Source organism: Fringilla coelebs (genome assembly GCF_963513975.1).
Source record: "Fringilla coelebs genome assembly, chromosome: 2".
NCBI lineage: Eukaryota > Metazoa > Chordata > Aves > Passeriformes > Fringillidae > Fringilla > Fringilla coelebs.
Genome location: NC_140029.1, coordinates 95,072,521 through 95,091,591, shown reverse-complemented (window position 1 = coordinate 95,091,591; position 19,071 = coordinate 95,072,521). Strand labels below are relative to the sequence as shown.

The 19,071-nt window shown below is 46.4% G+C and overlaps 1 protein-coding gene across 1 annotated transcript; it reads left to right on the top strand.

Annotated features, from left to right (window-relative positions):
* Positions 1-7,685: 7,685 nt before the first annotated feature.
* LOC311166506 (phospholipase A2-like) lies at positions 7,686-18,818 on the top strand (the record flags this gene model as incomplete). Its single annotated transcript, XM_084226505.1, has 4 exons — positions 7,686-7,814; positions 10,936-11,101; positions 15,483-15,589; positions 18,655-18,818. Exons 1-4 carry the CDS (start codon positions 7,772-7,774, stop codon positions 18,816-18,818), a joined length of 480 nt encoding a protein of 159 aa, XP_084082631.1. The 5' UTR covers positions 7,686-7,771.
* Between the last annotated feature and the right edge of the window lie 253 nt (positions 18,819-19,071).

The window sequence follows — 19,071 nt, the reverse complement described above, 5'->3', positions numbered from 1 at the left end:
CTGAGAATTGAGATCTCCATGAGGCCGGGGATTTCCTGTGTTGGCAGTTCCTTGCTGTGTTTCAAGGCACAAGGCACTAAGTTCTTCAGCATTCAGAGCGCAGCAGCATCCAGTCCTCCTGTGCCCAGGACCCTTTGTGCCCAGGACCAAAACTGATCAAAGGTGCGGGCTTTGATCTGATACACCCTTGTCATGTAAGGGAGGAGAGGACTGGCACTGGCACTGCAAACGTGGTCATTTACCTGCTACAAGGACAAAGCCTGAAGAGGAGATGTAATACAGGCAGCATGCCCTCATCTAGGGGCTGGCCAGACAGGAAAAGCCCACAAACCTACTGGGTGACCATAGTGACCAGCCCAGAGAGTTGTGTGCCAGCAGAACAAATGGCAATTATCTCCTCTCTTCTTCCTGAAGGGTGAAGCTCTTTCCACTGTCCTGATGCTTTTCTCCTTGTCTTTTTTCTTCCCCAAAACCTTTTAATATACCCAACATGGAACTCGGAAGACAACAATTTCCAAAGCCGCAGAGGTGGTGAATCACGTAACAAAACAAAGTAGCAGTATTCACTATGAATGCTGGTGCAGATGTGTACATATCTATAGAAAGAGAGAGTTTTTGAAGGGCCTGTGGAGGGACTCTACTGTGTGAAGTGCAGTAGGATACTTTAATCAATACAAGCTTAACTGTGTGTCTCCATGTAGGTTAACAAAATCCTGGTCTGATGAACTGCAGAGGGTTTCCAGGAATGCTTAAAAGCTTGCTGTCATGGTTTCACTTGCCATATGCAGCATTGGTTGTTTTCAAGAAAAGAGAGTGGCTAAACCTTTGCTATGCAGTGTTTCTTCTAGTAAGTCTGTAGCAGTAACCTTGAGCTCATGGCAAATCATCATAGTAGTATCTTCAGGGGAAGATTTCGTATTTCCTGTAGAAGTAGCAACACCACCTAAAATTTAGCCCATTATTGACTTACTCTTTATATATTGAGACATCAAATATAGGCAACATTAGTCTGTAGACTCGATGCATCCTAATTTAGCAGCCTGAATAATGGAGCAGAGGTAGTGTAACATACATCCTCTTTTCTTCAGGAAGTCTCTAATTGCCCTGCCTCTTTAAAGTGGAAGACTCAGAGCTCCCAAGTGCTCCCTGATTTAAACAGGACCAACTGCTGTAATGAATGGAAGCCTTCAGTAAAAAAGGCACTTTTCTGTGTCTCTTGCTGCTTGAGGGTGGGGACAGTTACCAGCCTGAGTCTCCTATTTACGACATTAAACATGAAAGTAGTAGATTGAAACAAAAGGCAGAGGAGAGAGATATGAGATGGCAAGTGTAAAAGCAGGAAAACTATTAGCAATTGAAAAAAAATGAAAACGAAGCCTGAACAGCAGGCAAATGAGAAACTAAAGCAGACAGTGCACACCAGACTACTAAGATAGGAAGCACAGGAATATATTGGCAGAGCTGAGTGAGGATGGTAGTCTAGAGTTGTCAGGGTTAAAAGGGTGGAATAAGAATTTTATGTGCTGGTTGGTATTACACCTTCCCCACTCAGGCCATCCCTTCCTCTATCTCCCTGGAGGATCTATGAACACACCTCTGTTTACATTAACTTTACAACCAGAAAAGAAAGTACCATTTTGCTCTGTTGAGAACTGCTCATGAATTTAAACAAGACTTCAAAACACTGACACATCAAACCAAGTATTTTAATGGGCTTCTGAGTCTGCATTAGTATCACGAATCTTGGTGTCATTGGTATGAATTCGTGTCATGGGTCTTTCAGCTTTGTCTCTAACAGGGGTTCCTGTTAAATGAGCAGAGACATTTATATTAGTCATTCTTTTTCAGGGAACTTAGAGACATTCCAGGAACTTGTTTTGGAGACCAGACTGTATGTTCATCTCTGCGTGTGTGGGTGTTCCCTGGTCTCCTGTTGGATGAAGCAGCCAAACCTTGGTGGATCTCACACACCAAAGCAGCTTGAGGGGGTGTCGGTATTGGAAGAAGACACCTTTATTCAACTTGAACCCATCTACTTTATCTTTTAAATGGGAAATGTCACCAGGGCTCTAAATGGAAAGCCAGCTGTCTCAGGGTGCTCAGCAGATCGTGTATCCCTGGCTTTTGCTACAGACAATGCTCAGTGTGGTTCCAAGGAGATGCGCTTGTCCCTGGTTTGTATCAACAGCAGTGTCCCCAGCTGGTGATGGCAGCAGGTTCCGCACTGCCAGGGCATGCTGTGATTCTGATTTCTGACTGTCTAGGGCCAAGGGGCATTGACTGCAGTCCTGAAAACCTTCTTAGAGTCATGGTCCCCTTGCCCTGACAGTAGCAGTGGGTTATGTGAGTTCCACCAAAGGCCAACAGTTCCTGAAGGACACAAGAACCTCTCTGTTCCTGAGCCAGCCTGTCTCAGGCGGCCAGCCGGCTGCTGCTCTACAGAAGGAGCAGCAAAAGGAAGACAACAAACAAGGAAGAACAAGCAAGGAAGTGGGTGCTTCCAAGGGCTTCAGCATAAGAGTGTCACTAACACTTGGGAGAAGAAGGCTGGAAAAGTCTTGATGTTCCCAGTGACAACAGGAGAAGGTTACTGGGGCCCATCATCACTTGCAATGACTGCACAACAGTGAGACATGTGCCCCCCATCTCTCTTCTGTGGATTGCATCTCCTCTCTCTGTGGCTTGTGGAAGGAATGTGTGAAGGGATGCAACTCTGTGTTTCATGTGAAATGAATGGACACTGCATGGTCACAGATCCTCAGGAGGGCTGGATGGAGGCAGCTGTGAGGGTGGCAAGACAGCCTGCTGGGGTTGCGTAGCTCTTCTCTAGCACACAGCCCACTGTGTTTGCCTCACATTCAGCAGTGCTGATAAGGAAGAAGCTGCTGCTCCCTCAGCATATCATATTACTCTCCTGCTTCAACTCCCTGTAATTTCCTGACTCCTGTCAGCTCTGCCTGCCTTCCACTCCAGCAGGTCCACTCCTTCATGGGAGGAGTGCAAGAAAGTGTGCAAAAGGGGAACAACATATATAGAAACTACTTCAGAGGGGGAGGTCCCCCACAGTCAGCTCAGGAGATGGCGCCTTCTGAGACTGCTGGGAGAAAACTGTGACAGTGAAATCTTGAGAGAGGTGGCCTTTTACCTTCATCACCTAAGGGGGATGTGTGATTATAGACAAAAGCAGGCACTGACTTTGAGAGGGTGCTGCAGGCTGGAGCCATCCAGCTTCACTATTCAGAAATGACACCATCAAGAGGGGACCAGCACACAGCAGCAGTGAAACTCAAGGAGATGCATCCTGGACACCCTCAAACCAGGAGGCACTTTTAGAAATAATTTTGGGGCTGATTTGGAAACTGGAAATAATAACAACAACAACAACAACAACAATAATAATAATGTTGTTTTTCCTCATTAAAGACTGAATGGGCTTTATCAGCACTAAAATATGGGCAGACCTTCCACCCAAGACAATATTAAGCAAAACTGTTTACTTATTATATTACTGTGTTAACTCTGTAACTGGTTATGTCACCAGAAGTCACATGGCAGTCTTAGATTTACTTTTCTTCCTCCAGACAGCCAATGTGGAGTGTGCTTCTCTTTAGAACTGATTTTCTCATCTAATTCTGACTACCCAAACAGTCATTTTGTATCCTTCAGTCTCCAGTCTTCTGGTCTTTGCAGGGGCAAATCCTTTAGGGAATTCTAATGCTCATGGTATTGCAAGAAAGAGTCCTCTGCTCTCAAGGAATCTTGAAAATCAAGGAAAACCCTTTGGCCTGGACAGCAAAAGCACCATTGATTCTTCTGGAGCTGAACAGAGATCTCCTCTTGAGGTTGCTGACAACATCCACAGTTGTGGCTGGGTATTTCATTTGAGGAAGCACAGCCTCTAGGGGATGAAGGACAGCCCATCTTCTACAAGAAGATCTGATAGTTTGAACTTCATTGGGTAAGCCTTATAAAAAACTGTGGATTTCTTACAAATTTCTTCTCCCCTTCAACTGAAGACTTTTCCCAAATACTGTTTTTCAACAACCAGCCCAAGAGCATGCAGTGCCACCCTCCCTGAGGGCCAGCTGGTTTGGTGGTACATGGCAAGGGAAGTGTTTTCAGCAGAGCCAGTTTATCTGAACAGCCCCCCAGAAGTACATATCTGTTACCCCACACAAGTGACCTGAGGCTCAAAGTAAGTTTATTTTGCATGCAGTTTGGGACACACAGTAGTGTGAGTCTGAGTTTGATGAGATGATATCCAACACTTCCAACACTCTCATGTACTGCCTCTTGCTACTAGTGAGAGTGGAGCTCAAACAGGTGACATGCAAAATTCGCATGAACAGGTGGGACTGGAGAATTAATTTTATTTCCCTAAACAGTACTAGAAATGCCCTCATGATCCCAAAGTATTTGTTGTAACATAGTAAGAACATTATTAGCATTTAATGCTATTTAATAAATATGCTGATTAACGTAGGCAACAGTAATCAGTACCTGCACAGATTAACAAACTTGGCCAGTCAGTGGTGTGAAACAACCATGAGGATATGATATATTAACTTTGATTTGCATTTTAAGGTTGAATGTGGGCATCCTTTCCTAATACCCTGAAGAAGTCTTCTTTCAAAATTGAAGATACATATGGCTATGACAGCAGTCTCTATTTCTTTATTTTGTATTTGATGCTGAATGGAGGGCAAAAAACTCATCTGTCATTTGGGGGGCTGTGACAATAGGAAGAATAGAATTTATTTGTGATCTGAAACTTTATAATTTCTTTTTTGATCAGGTTTCTAAATCAGCAAGGCTTTGGAAGGAAAAGATTAAGCGTCTGTTTGTAAATCCAAATTATTCTGATAAATCCAAGTCAGAATAGATGCTTTTGGTGACAGTTCCTCCGGACTTGGAGACCCCAGGAATCCTGTAAAGCATCTGCAGTGGTTCCTCACAACTCCATCCAGGTCCCCAGTTAAGAACTGGGCCAGCCAAGTACCTGTCAGGGGTGGGGTTTACTCTATCAGGGTGTAGTTCAGCCCGACCCACATGGTGTTTCACAGCCTGCCTTCTGTGTGGCACTTCTCACAGGCCCTGTGTCCGTGGAGCCCTTGATGGCAGCACATCTGTCCTCCAGCATCCTCCTTCTGCAAACTCTCATTCTTGAGGTCAAACGTTTGGCAGCAACAGCTCACACACAGAGCAGCCCTGAGCACAAATCAGGCTGGGCAGGGAATGCTCAGGAGGAGCCCTGGGAAGTACCTGGGGCCATTGGTGGAGGAGAAGCACAACATGACCCGGCAATGAGCACTCACGGCCCCGAATGCCGGCTGCATCCTGCGCTGCATCCAAAGCAGCGTGGCCAGCAGGGCCAGGCAGATGATTCTCCCCCGCTGCTCCAGTTTGGTGGGACCCCACATGAGGTATGGCATCCAGCACAAGAATGATGTGAGCCTGCTGGAGCGAGGCCAGGGGAGGGCCATGAAGATGATGTGAGGGCAAGAGCACCCCTCCCTCCAATGAAGACAGAATGCTGGAGCTGTTCATCATGGGAAAAAAGGACTCCTGGGAGATGTTATAGCAGCCTTCCAGTACCTAAATGGGGCTACAAGAGAGCTGGAAAGGGACTTTTTACAAGGGCTTGTAGTGACAGGACTAGGGGGAATGGCTTTTAAATGAAAAAGAGTAGGTTTGTGTTGTCCTGTTCTTCTAAGTTCTTCTAAGCCTTTTGATGTTTACATTTTTGTAATGGAGTTTCTCACACACAGTTTCATATAAATAATGATTGTTTTGCATTCTTTTCTGGAGGAAGAGAAAATTGGTGGACTGTTGGTTTGACCAGTGTCATTGGTGTGGTGGCAATTTCATCCTCCAATCCAGGGTCACTTTTTGAATTCAATATATATCAAGGTTGAAAATAAACTGCCCTTCTTTTTTTACCTTGGAGGTTCCAGCATGTGTGTCATTTTATTTTGTGTCCTATTGTGACCATGAGGTTTGGATTAGATATTAGGAAGAAATCCTTTACTGTGAGGGTGCTGAGGTACTGGGACAGGTTTTCTCAGAGATGTTGTGGATGCCCCATTCATGGAAGCACTCAAGGTGTGACTGGATGGCACTTGAAGCAACTTGTTTGAGTAGAAGGTGTCTCTGCCCATTGCAGGGGTTTCAAACAATTTTTAAGGTCCCTCCCAACCCAAACCATTCTATGATTCTATGTGATTTGGCATCATGACTTGAATAAATGAATAGTTACTGAAGGGGGTTTCCAAGGGCAGAAGCTTTGCAGCTTCCCCTGAGCCCCTCTGAGGTAGTGCAGGGCAGGGAGCAGCTGGGTGCGTGTGTTGTGCTCAAGCTGCCCTCCCTCCTCTCCTACTGCCAGCACTGGCCCATCACTGGGGTGGTGGTGGAAATTTCAGGCTGGTAATTGTAATGAGATTTACTCAATCCTGCTGTCTCGTTTGCCCTGTATCACAGGGCATCTTCCAGGATGACTGTATCTTGAAAACTCACCTGGCAAAGGGTGACAGCAGCTGTACTGGGGCAGGTCTCAGCAGAAGGGAGCCGCATAAACGACTTGCTGATGACCTTTGATTCACTACCAATGTGTAGCAAGCAAATATTTAAACCCATGCCATTCAGAAGGGAAGCACAGCTTTAGCATGGGGAACTCAGGCAAGGGGTGCTGCTATGATAGTCCTGGGCTGTGCCCAGGAAGGGGCAAGCAGCCCCTTCCCCTCCCCTCCCACTCCAGCAGAGCAGCCCACCCTGCCCACCATGCCCACACCAGGGAAGGGGCAGATGCTCAGACCCCAGCAAGTCAAGTGGCTGCTGTACCAAGGAAGGCAGGAGTTTTGAAGCTGTTTCAAGCCCAAAGACAAAATAACTGTGGCCATTCCTCCTGCCCACGTTGCCTGTGACCTCATATAGGCAGAGGCTGTGTGACAGGGAGGCCACCTCTGGATTTGGCTGCCTGCTGTGACCAGAGCCCCAGGGGGCTGGACCCAGCTGCTGGTCTCCTGCCGTGGCTGGCAGCCGCATACTGACGAGCCTTCAAGAAATCTATTGGTGTTAGTCAGGTGCAGCAACAGGCCAAGAGGCTATTTATCCCTCAGAGTGGGGCTGAATTAGCTCTTTTGGTCAGTTTATAATTAGGTACTTGCATTTAACAGTATTCTTTCTGTTGGATTTTTATGGTTTTGTCTTTTCTTTTTTAAACACGAAAATAATCCGTCTTAAAATAAAATAATTTATAAAAAAATACCCTGGGAAGCGATCTATAAAAGGAGAAAATCCTTGCCAAGGGAATGCCACAGGAGCGAGCCCAAGCCACAGAGAGCGCCCGGTTGAAGGCTTCACTTTGCCGCAGCTTCTCAGAGGTTAACCGGGGTCTGTAAGCAAACAGCTTAAAGGAGCCCGGCTTAGTGCCTGGGTCTTGGGCCGTCCCGGAGCCTACCGGCCTAATGCCCCTGCAGCAGCCCCTCCCTCCCAAAGGCGATGCCGGGCAAACAGAGCCGGGCCTCGCCCTCTCCTCCCGCAGCGAGGAGCCCTGCGGGGACCGGTTCTCTTGTAGCCCTCGCTGGGGCTCGGGGGCATCGCAGGAGAGGGTGTTCCACTTCAGACGGGCGCAGAGCCACGTGTATATAAAGCCTGGGGCAGCAGCCCGGCAGGGTTGTTCAGCACAACCACACCTCGGCTGACTTGGCAGCGCGGCACTGCCGGAGCGCCGGCGGCTGAGCCCGAAGTGCCCGAGAGTGGGAGCGATCTGCCGATGGGCCCCCGCCTGCTGCTGCTGCTGGCGCTGCTTCAGGCAGGTGAGTACCACCCCTGGAACCCTCTCTGCCCTGCCCTGCCTCCCCCTGCCCGGGGACAGCCTCTCCCTGTGCCATCAGCTTCGCGTGCTGCGTGCCAGGACCTCCGTGTGATGTGGCCAAGTGAGGGGAAAAAAAGTGTCACTAGACAATCCTCAACTTCGCAGTGAGGGACAGTGTAAGTGAGCTGCCTGCCTGCCTCACTTCCCAGCCCCAGCTATGGTTTGCAGAACCTGAATAAACACAGGTCTTCTTTTTAAATAGTTTTCTGCTACAGAGTTGTGAGTGTCCATGTTCCATTGAAATACCTTCTTTTTATACCAGTGTACATGGAGTGAGCAGTTTTCAACACATCTGAATTTAAAATAATTTTTAAAAGTTCTGTTTATAAAAGCCATAAATGGCTGCTAACATAAAGCCCCTACAGACAAAGGCAACAAAACACTAAACTGGCACATCTGAGATTATACCTGCAGTAGAGTTTTAAAAGGACAAAACAACCTCCTGCCTTCATTTACAGCAAAGGCTGCCAGTTTAAGCAGGAAATAGCGCTAAGTTGTCAGATTCACCTCTGCTCACCTCTCTGCAGGTACGTTCTTCTCTAAGGTGGTCCATTAGTAGTTTAACTAATGATTGGACATGCTGCTAACGGGACGTTTGCTAGGAGCAGGCTGCTGTGGAGACTCAGACTCTTTCAAGGCTTTCCTGGCTGTGTTGGCTCGGCTTCCTAGCATAGAGAAAGCAATTTCAGTTCTTGGTCAAGTTATTAGCTGTGCACCTGAATATTAAAAATGTACTTGCTAGGGCTGACCTCTCAGCTGCAGCAGCGCACTGCTGCTCAAAACCCAGACAGCTTTCAAAGAACAGGAACATCAGAGGCTGCCTGGACGCCTCTTGCAGAACACACAGCCCTAAGCGCACTAATTGAGTCTTTTGGACTCGATTTCCTTCGGGGTGTTCTCTCCACTTTCATAGCAACTCTGCACTGTAATTACAGTTCCTTGATCTCCAGAGATATCCCCAAGAGAAGAATGGCCTTTCTTCTTCTGAGTGAGGTACAGTTACCTTACAGCAGCCTCAATCATTTTCAGCCAGTGGCCAACAGGCCAAGCCCAGCAGTCCTAGCTTAAGAGGCCAGTGAAAGACAGCTAAAAAAGAATTCAAGCCATTTGTCAGAAGGCTGGGACTCCTACAAAGAAGTTTTTGTCTCCACTGGAATATTTTCAGGGTCAGCAAACTGCAACAGGTTGGAAAATCATGATTTATACCCCCAAATCCAAACCAGCTCACTACTTGTGATTTCCCCTGAGAGCTAAGCCCCCTTCTAACTCTGGAGCCCTGCTGTTTAGACAAGGAAAATAAGTGGTCTCTTTAGCTCTCAATAAAACCCATCCAATGTGTTTTTAGCACGAAACCTGAACACTCAAGTAGTGTTTAGCTGATCGCTTACTTTTTCAGGAATGTGCATTTAATCCCTGAGGAATGCCCCAGGAAGCAGACTGAGGCTATGCTGGACAGCCTGAGGTGTGGATCCCTGGGGTGAACATGGTGGCACCCTCTCCTGCTGGGGGCTCGGGCTGGGAAGGAGGGAGCAAAGCCCTGCCTTGTCCTTCATGGGGAGAGACCCTCCTTGTCTGCGCTGGCATTTGGATTGGGCTCGGAGGGCAAGCTAGCCCCGGAGATGCGGGAAGAGGCCCAAGCAGGGGGATTAGAGGCTAGGTTTTAAAAGGAAAGCAACTGTTTTAATAATAGTATTGAGTCCTTGGGTGGTTTAGAGGATTAATTAGCCCGTGTTTGCACAACACTTTGAAGAGGTCAAGCGTGCTGCAATAGCCAGGGGCAGGTGGCAAAGAAATTTCAGTGGCCAGTTCCCAGCTCCCAGAAGTCACCTCCCTCTCCATCCAAGCATGCTGGAAAGCCCCTGTTTGATTTTGGAATGGCTGTGCATGGGTGGGATGAGCAGATAGGTCAGGCTTTCGGGCTGAGGATTTTGATCTTACTGATAGAGCAGTGCAAAGTGCATTTGGTCCTTCACAGTAAATCCAGGCATGAAATGCTCCTATTTGTCACTACAACACAATAAGCAGCAACGTTTGCAACTGAGCATCACAGTGGTTTGAGTGTTAGGGGTAGGGTACTCTTGGTTTCCCTAACAATTACTGCAAGAATGAGCCTGTGGCTTCTAAAAAAGTTCCAAATTAACATGTGAAATCCCAAGACTGTTTGAAAGACTTGTAACTCAAAAATCTCCAGACTGGTTTGGGTGGCCATCCACACCCTCCAGCTGACAGAGAGCTCCTTTCTCCTTTTTTCCCCAAACCAGTGCGCCCCACCTGTTATGACTTAGGGCTAACACAATAACAAAAGCAGATACAAGTGTTGCCAGCACTTCCAGAGTCTCCAGAGAAAGGGGCTGTACACGCATCTTGGCTAATGGAGGCACTTTGTCCTTGACAAAGTGTGTACCCTACAGGCTTAGGGGTGTGTAGCTGTCCCTCTGTGCAGTATAATAGGACTATCAGTATGTTTTGCCACCTGGGTTAAAAGATCCTGAATAATAGGGAAACTTGGATAATGTAAGAAATCTTGAGCAACATAGAAACTTCATTTCTTTCCACAGAGTCCTGGTTAGGTCTGGTAGCCTGGCTGTTCTCTGCTGCTTCATGTCCCAGTCAGGAGCATAGCATGGCTGGAAAACTGTCCCAGGTTTGGGAGCTCTGGGGTGCTGTGATGCCCAGGTGGCCTCCATGGTGCTGGCACAGACCCTGCAAAGCCTAAACAGCTTGGGCTCTGTGATGAGCACAACCATGCACACCGCTCCTGGGTGCAACACAGCTGCAATCACACACTAGCACACCAGAACTAGTAAGTCCTGCTTGAACTAAGCTCCTGTGGAAGAAATAGCATGCTTGGGCCTTTCTGCATCCACCTTTTGATTATCCCAGACACAGGCAAAGGTCCCTGCAAGAGCACCTTTGGCCAGCTGAATGTCAGGACTAGTTAGATTGTCAGGGCTGCATCCAACCAACCAGTCAAAATCAAAACCATCTCCCTTTAAGGACTGTAGGAAAATCAGTAGCAGGCATGTTTAATCCCTGTGTGTAACTGTGTCCTGTCTTTGCAGTTTGGAAAGGTGCTCTGGGAAAGTCCCATTCCCTGCACACTCGAGGAATCATTGAACTGGCTGGAGCCATAACGTGTGGCACGGGACGGTCTCCCTTGGCATATATTGGCTATGGCTGCTACTGTGGGCTAGGAGGACGAGGCTGGCCTAAAGATAAAACAGACTGGTAAGAGAAACCTCAGTTATGTGTCCAGAAGCAGTGCAGATCTCCCTACTTTTCTCTGTTTGCGCTACTGTGACTCCACTGACTCATTTGCTGCCTTGTGGGCAGGGAACTTAGTACATATGGACATACAGGGATTTGGGAGTGATGACCCATGTATCACTTGGGATTTGAAGGAGGGCTTAACCTCCTTCTGGATGACACCAAAGCTCTTAGGACCTTGTAATATGTGGGGCAGAGGGCAAAGGAGAAACCAGGATGTAATTTTTTGAAATACTGTTTGTTTTTTCATTGAGAGCACACCCTGCCTGATGAAAGGAGGGTACTCCAAGGTATTTGGAGCATTATTTCACCTAGGTCCTTAAAATGAAAGTGATGGAAATATCACTGTTTATCCTCTTGAAGAAATTGGTATAGTTGCAAGGAGTAATCAAACCTGTTGCCTTCATTGGCTGTTAGTTCCCACTGAATCGAGGCAGAACAATAAGGGAGAGCATGGTGTCATTTCCCCTTTTCTTTGTTAGTGGGGAAGATGTTGGGCTTGTTATTCCCAACAAGTGTCGGAGGTGCTGCATGCAATCAAAGTCTTCTTCCCTGTTCTGTGCAATGAGCATAAAGAGAGTAAATGAGAGTAAAGCTGAGGATAGTGGACTCTTGTTGCTCTGAGCCTGGTATTTGCAGTCTTGCCAGGTTTGAAATATCAAAGTCAAAGCAAAGTCTATCTACAGTCAACAGACCAGGTGCTACTAGTAAGCAAGCTCTGCTTTTAGCAGGGGTGAGGGCAGTCTGCAGCTCACTGGGAAGGAAACTGAGCTTTCCAGAATAACTTGCTGCTGGAGACATTGCAGGTTGCTATAAAACCAGATTTTGCTGAATTAGAATGACAGAAAAAAGGGGCAGGGGGGAGTGAAGGAAGAAAAAATGTCAAAGTTTTAGATCTCTGTGGGCATGAACAAGAAGTTGTCTGTCCCTTAAGACTAATGGAGCTGCCTTCATTAATGCAGCAAGATGTTTCACTCCCAAAGCCCTCTCACATGTCCCTTTATTTGTCTGTGAAATATTTCATCTATGAAACCGTCAATATGGGCCTCACAAACGATGAGCAACTGCAGTAGTATCCCTTGACCTGCTTATCACAGTGCTTATCTACAGCAGTGTATGTAGGGTGTTTAATTATTTTTGTAATCCTTTAACAAATTTCACAATAAAGCCTTGAAAGTAAAACATGATTTCACTAATTTGGAGCACTGCTTTTATTGAAGGGCTGAGCAGAGTGACTTAAAAGCTGTTTTCCGTAGAGGCTGAATGACATTCAAATTTATGTGACCCTGGGAGATGCAAGTAGTCTTCACTCCTGAAAAAGAGAGAGTAAAATATGGCCACATGTTCACCAGCCACTGTTTCTGCTGTTGTTTAAATTGCACAGAGTATTTTAGGATTTTATCCCAAAGGCAGAAAATGAGACTTTGCAAATGGAAACGCCTCAAAATATCAGATAGTTTGTAAAAGGGAAGCTTGATTCTTGATCCTCTAAGTACATTCATTATTATTCCTTGGCTGCAATGCTTGGCTGCTGTAGAAAAACATTAAAAGTTTTGTTTAGGTTCTTAGCTAGGAAGAATCGGCAATGCCACACTAGATTTAGGCCTTAAAAAATCCATTTTCTGTTTGCTAGAGAAATATTGATACCTGTTACTAAGAACTACTGCAATGATTAGTGTGTTTGAGTACCCCACACCTGTCCAAGTGACCACATTATTTTCCCTATTTGCATTCTAAAAATGAAAGAGTGGCAAAACTACTGCCTGTGAGTGACAAATACTGTTTGAGAATTATTCACCTCCTTGACCTTCTAGGTTTGTTACAGAGACCCTTACAAAAGGAGTAATTTTCTTGTGTGTAATTCAGTCAATCTGTCTAGACAGGGCTAGAGTGCTTCTAAGCACCTCTCTTTTATGTGAAAAAGAAAAAAATGCCATTGAGTGGGTAATCCTTTTATAAGGTTTATTCCACATACTGACTTTGATGTGGTGTTGTCGCAAATTAGCTTTTCCTTTTTGTTCCACTCTCACGGTTCTATCACTTCAAGGCATAATGACATTTCTTCCGCATAGAGACAATCGATTTGTTTCTCCTTCTCCTTTCTGTTCCCCTGGATTGCTGCGGCACCTATGTTGTAAAGTAGGACCTAAGGGTGCTCAGCACTTCCCTGAAAACACCATGAAAGGCAGGGCGCTTCTATAACTCATCTAAGTCACAGGATCGTGGAGGCTGGGAAAGATCTCTAAGATCATTGCATCCAGCTGTTAAATCCTGGCCAGCTCGTAGGGAAGACTAAGACTTCTCCTCTGTTGCAAGGTTAAAGGAAAAGACACACAGCCGTGAGGGTGCTGTTGATGTGACAAACACAACGTGACAAATTCTTGCCCTATTGGCATTTGCGCACCAGCAGGGGTCTGGCCAGCGGATCGCTGCGGACCAGCCGGAGCTGTCTGTAGCCATTCGGGCTGTCTCTAGCCCAGCCCTGACGAGCCGGTTGTTGACTGCCCAGGTGGCACAGTTGTGTTTGTTTGCCATCGCTGATGACCAGTGCTCAGCCATGGTGTTGGCTGCCTCTGTTTGTGTTGGTGTAACCGAGTGTTAGCAGGTCATTAAAAGCTTAGCACCACTCTGACCCAGGTGCAGCAAAGGGCATTTCCAGAAAGGAGGGGACCATCTGAAGGTGGCAAAGGACAACAATAGCATTCCTTAGTCTTCATTCCTTGACAGTTCTTTCAGATGTTTGTAAAATAGGAGCCAAAAGTCTTCTTGCTTTTTGTTGGAGTAAGCTACCTGTCACCCTGCTGCAGCTGTGGGGATCATCAGGAGGAACTGCAGTAAGGGGAAGGAGAATTGTGCCCCAAATCCTGCGGTTTTGCAGAGTTTATGCAACTTCCCCTGGTTTTGCCAAGCCAGATAAGGAGCAGCGAGCTCTCACAGCTAGCTAGAACACCATTTCTTTGTGCAAATTCAGTGCTCATTTGCTTGTCCTTGCCTGATTAACAGAACATCTTTTGCCTCCTACAGTATCTGTCCTCACTTCTCCTACCTCTCTTTCTCTTTGTTCCCTCTGGCTCTTTATAAAGAGCAAGTTGTTTCCCTTGGCACAGAGTCCTAACACCTCCCTTTGCTCGTCTATCTTCACGTTGTTCTTCTTCCCCATACTCCCCCATCACTGATACCAACTTTACCAATTTGGCTACTGGCTCACTCCCCAGACCTCACAAACTTTTGGTTTCTAAAGCTGACACACTCCCCTCCACTACAGCCTGCAGTGCCCAGTGTCCCATATATGAGACACTAGGTATGGGCCTGCTCTGTTACCTATCATTCCCCTGAGGATGGATTAGGCTTTGCTGTAGCTTCAAGGTTTTTAATCAGCCTGCCTCAATTTTTCCCAGTTAGTAGAGGGGTTTCTCTGTACAGTTCTTGCATGGATGTCTTCTGGAAATACAGGAGATCACTGCACTCTGGCTCCAGCCTCTGACCTTGCATCCTTGCTGAAACAACCTTTGTTATTCAGCAGAGAACATCTCTAAGTGCTGAATCTTTTCTTGGTGGAATTTGAATCCCTAAATTACAAGAATAAAATTCAAGTGAGGTCAAGTTTTCCATAAATTCAGAAGTAATTGACAGCAAGAATGATCTCACTGACTAGTCCATAGGACAGATGTCATCAGCTGAGCTATTCATCCTCATTCCCTCTATGGTCAGTGAAACATAACTGCTCTTTTCAAATCTGATGCTTTTCACCCTGTGTTAGATCTCTACAGCATGAAAATGTGAACTGTGGTGCAGATGTGCATAGAGGGAAGATAGATGAATGCCTTAGATGTAGATGGCTTTTAAGGTTCTTAAGTTGAGTCATATGAATTTCACCATTAAAACTGATTAATTTGTAGCCTGCCCTCAGAACCTTTATGGGCCAAGGAGCACATGGCAGGTGAACTGAAGAGACTAAGCTTCTTGGTGATACTGAGGAAGGCAAGAAACACCCCAATTCCAAGTTTTGGGATGGGTCTAAGCCTAAGCCAGTGAGCCACAACAGCACAACTTATAGGAACACTTCTGCTCCTTGTCAGCCAGATTACCATGTTGTGACCACACATGCTTTCATGAGGGCAAAAGCTCAGAGGAAGAAGCACATGGGAGCAAATATGGCATTAATGAACCCCTGAGACAAGTGAGCTTTCCCAGAGATGCCAGGATCAGCTGATGATTTACTGACAGGCTGGGGGGAACATTGCTGTCATGAGCTGTGGTGTGTGAGCAAAGCCCCCTGCAGTCTGTGCCAACAGGCAGGATGCAGGAGGACACCCAGACTCTCTCTTTTTATGCCTCCCAGGTGCTGCCACAGGCACGACTGCTGCTATGACACGGCAGAGAAGGAAGGCTGCAACCCCAAGGTCCAGCGCTACCAGTGGGCCTGTGAGCAGAACACCGTGCGGTGCGGTAAGGAAAGGCTGGCTCCCGTTGCGTGGGTTTCCCTCCCTCCCTCCCTCCCTCCCTCCCTCCCTCCCTCCCTCCTCTGCAGGCAGCAGGCTGACCAAAGAGCTCTGGGGGCCCCAGAGGCAGGTTTATGTTTGCCAAGCTGGTTTCAAAGCTGCTTTAGGCAATGTCCATTCTCTTCCAAGCTCCCTGCCCTTTCCTTGCCAGGAGCCGGGAGAAAAGCTGGAGCCCCAGCACAAACCATTCCAGGTAACCTGAGATCCACCCAGGCTGAAGAGCTGGGCTGGGGGCCATGGAACCCCCCAGCCATCTCAGTTTGGCAGGGATGCAGATGACTCTCTGGAGACTTTCTGCTCGCTGGCATTAAGCGTGCCTCTTCCTACAGCTGTGGGTCTTCAGGGATGCTCTTCCCATTGCAGTTCTGGCCCTCCCTCCAGCAGGACTGTCCACTTTTTTACTACCCTTAAGCACTGCTAGAGAAGAGCCAGGCTATTTACCATGGCAGCAAGACAGGTTAAATAGGATGCCAGCCTGCACCTCTGCCATGAGTAGGGCTCCAGCCTGAAGTCTTGGGGTTCCAGCAGGGATTTGGAACCATGCAGAATCAAATGCTCTCAAGTGCTTCAGGCAGACAGCAAGTGTGGGCTGTGCTCAGCTCTACAGCTGGTACCCAGTCAAGAAGGTTTGAATTGCACAGTCACAGCCCATCAGTGTCTAGCACAGTTTGTTTTGACATACACCAGATGACTTGAGTCTTAGAATTTGTCACTTGTGTTTCTAAGTCTCCAGAAAGCTCCTGGTAGTAAAATCCATTGTAGAAGACTTTGAAAGTTTGAAAAGAAATTGTGAGAGTAAAACTTATCCCCATAATCATCAAAGTTACTTGCTAGAACATTAAAAGACTATTCCTACCTTATCAGAAAACCATATTTTACTGGTGCAATCCTCAGCCTCACCAGCAGCTGAAGAGCTGCCAGCAGAAAGGGGATGGGACACAGCACATCTGCAGTTGCTCTTTTCCAAGTTCCAGAACAATCTAGTAAATACAAAGTCCTGGCAAAGGAATGTGTCGCTTTAATGTACAACTGCTCTCCCTCCTGCCGTATTTCCATAGCTGACTGATATTTTCTGCTAGTCATTTTACAGGGAAAAATTCCTGTTTCTCTTTGCTGTGAAGGAACAATCCAAGTTGCAGATATGAGATGTATCATTCAGTCCATGGGAGTGGACACAGGAGTGCAGCAGGCTGCAGTTGCTCTAACTAGGCCAACAAGCATGAGTTAAACACATTTCATTAATTCCTTAACTGATGTCCAGGCAAGACCTGATGCATCCATCAACTGTTGTCCTCAAGCCCTCAGCAGGCTACACTCCCCCTGATATCCCCTGTGAGGAGGAGCAACAGAAATGGATTTTGAAGGCAAATTTCCTACCCCAGGCTACAGCAGGTCTTACTAGGATGTGAAAGTATAATGTCTGATCCCATTCAAACAAAAGAGATGAAGAATTAAATTTCCAGGCATACTTGCTGAGCTCAGGGTAATGATGTCCAGAAGTGTTAGAAGCAGAACTGTTTGCACTACCATTTCAATGCAACAGGAATTAGATGCCTGCTGCCTGACACTGTACCATAAATACAGACATTTTCATGTAAAATAAACAGAAACTCATTTTACTTGGTATTTCTCTTCTTTTTGCTGCCATTAGGTAGTTTTGTTCGTGGAATGAAAAAAACCTGGCAAAACCATATTCTTCAGGCTAGATATGCCATCACCTGTAGGCAAATGGCATTCAATAGACATCTGGAATATAGAAAAGGCTGTTAGTTGTGGGGTCTGGTCAAAACCAATCATTCCTCTTGAATGAATGTTGCAAAGCCAGACTTTTGTACTCACATTTGATGAACAGTTGCTGGCACAGCATAGGAAGAGCTCAAGGAGCAGAGGGGCAAGGAGAGTATCAGGCAAGACTAGTAGCTAAGAGAAGAGTGGCCTTAAGTCCTCATTGACCCGTAAAACACTTTTAGCAGTAAATACATGATTATTCTGAACAGCTTAGGAAACTAGGACTTTTCTTGTTTTTCAGATACAGGGTTGATCCATCAAAGTCCAGTGAAATCTGAAAAAATTCCTATACTCATTCCAATTGAATGAGTGAAGCCCAGTTGAAGTGAAGCCCATGTGCACTGGCACATTAAACTTTGCCTAGTGTAGGGTTTTATGGCTGTTAGATAACCCATGGTAGCAGCCTCAAAGAAGCAAGGCACTGTGCTTTAAAGTAATATTAACTCAACAACTGCATTTAAACCACCTATAGGTGGGATGAGGTTCATTAACCCAAACTCAGTCATTTGCAATGTAGCCTTCTAAGCTAGTGGCTTTGATGTTATTTATGGTCATGCAGTCATATATTTGCATTCTGCACAGTTCCATGTATGACTTTGATCACTTTGTTAGCTGCTAGCTCATAAAAATCAGGTACCTGGCCCTGCTGCAAAGCTCCTTGGCTCCTCTGCTGTGATCAGAGAGAGACAGCAGCAACTGACACAGCAAGAGTGAAGGATGCCTGGTGGGTGCTCTGACGCGCTCAGGTTTCTGAGCATCCCTCTGGGAGACTCCTTCTTTCAAAATAGTGTTTTTTTCTTTTGAAATCAGTCTGTTTTGCAGAGGGAGGAGTTAGAAGGGAAATTCACCGACTGAGGAGCTGTGGAATATTTTTACCTCAGGCTAAGATTAAATAATTTTCCTTTTCAGCTTTGACTACTGAAATAAACCCTCATATTTCACACAGTTCTAGAAGCAGGGAGTGCTCCGTGCTAAGCAGATTTTTATAAGCATTGCCAATCTACATTTAGCTGCTAATTTCTGATGCTCTTTGTCACAGTCAAGGTCAGACCTGTTGATAGAGAGGGCAGGGGAGGGTCAAATCCACTCACAACACAACACGTTTATCCTGCTGCCACAGCCTTTGATCCCTAAGGGCTGCTTTTTTAGGGGATTTTTCCTCCTAAAACTTTTCTTGCCTTTCATTCAGAGTCTCTCAACCTCAGCTCATATTTTCTTTTGCAGATAACCTGACAGACCGATGTGAAAAAATGGTGTGCCTGTGTGACCAAGAAGCAGCCAAGTGCTGGGGAGCAGCCCCATACAACCCTCACTTCATCCTCTGGCCAGACTTTTTATGTGGACCGACTCATCCCACCTGCCATGTCAGATATGGAGGGCCAGAATAGCCTTTCTTCGAACAATTTGAACTTGAAGGTGGTGGAATAAAATTTTTCCTCATTTTCCAGATCTAACAATGGTGTGAGAGAATTTCTATCAGTCCCAGATTAATGGGGAGGAGAGACAGACCAGAAAGGTGTGGAGGTGGAGTTTCCCTCTCTGTGAGAGAGCACTTGGAATGTATGGAGCTCTGCCTTTGGGTGGACAACAAGCAAGTCAAGATCTCATGGGTTAGGAAAAAAGGATAGACTAATGGAGGTA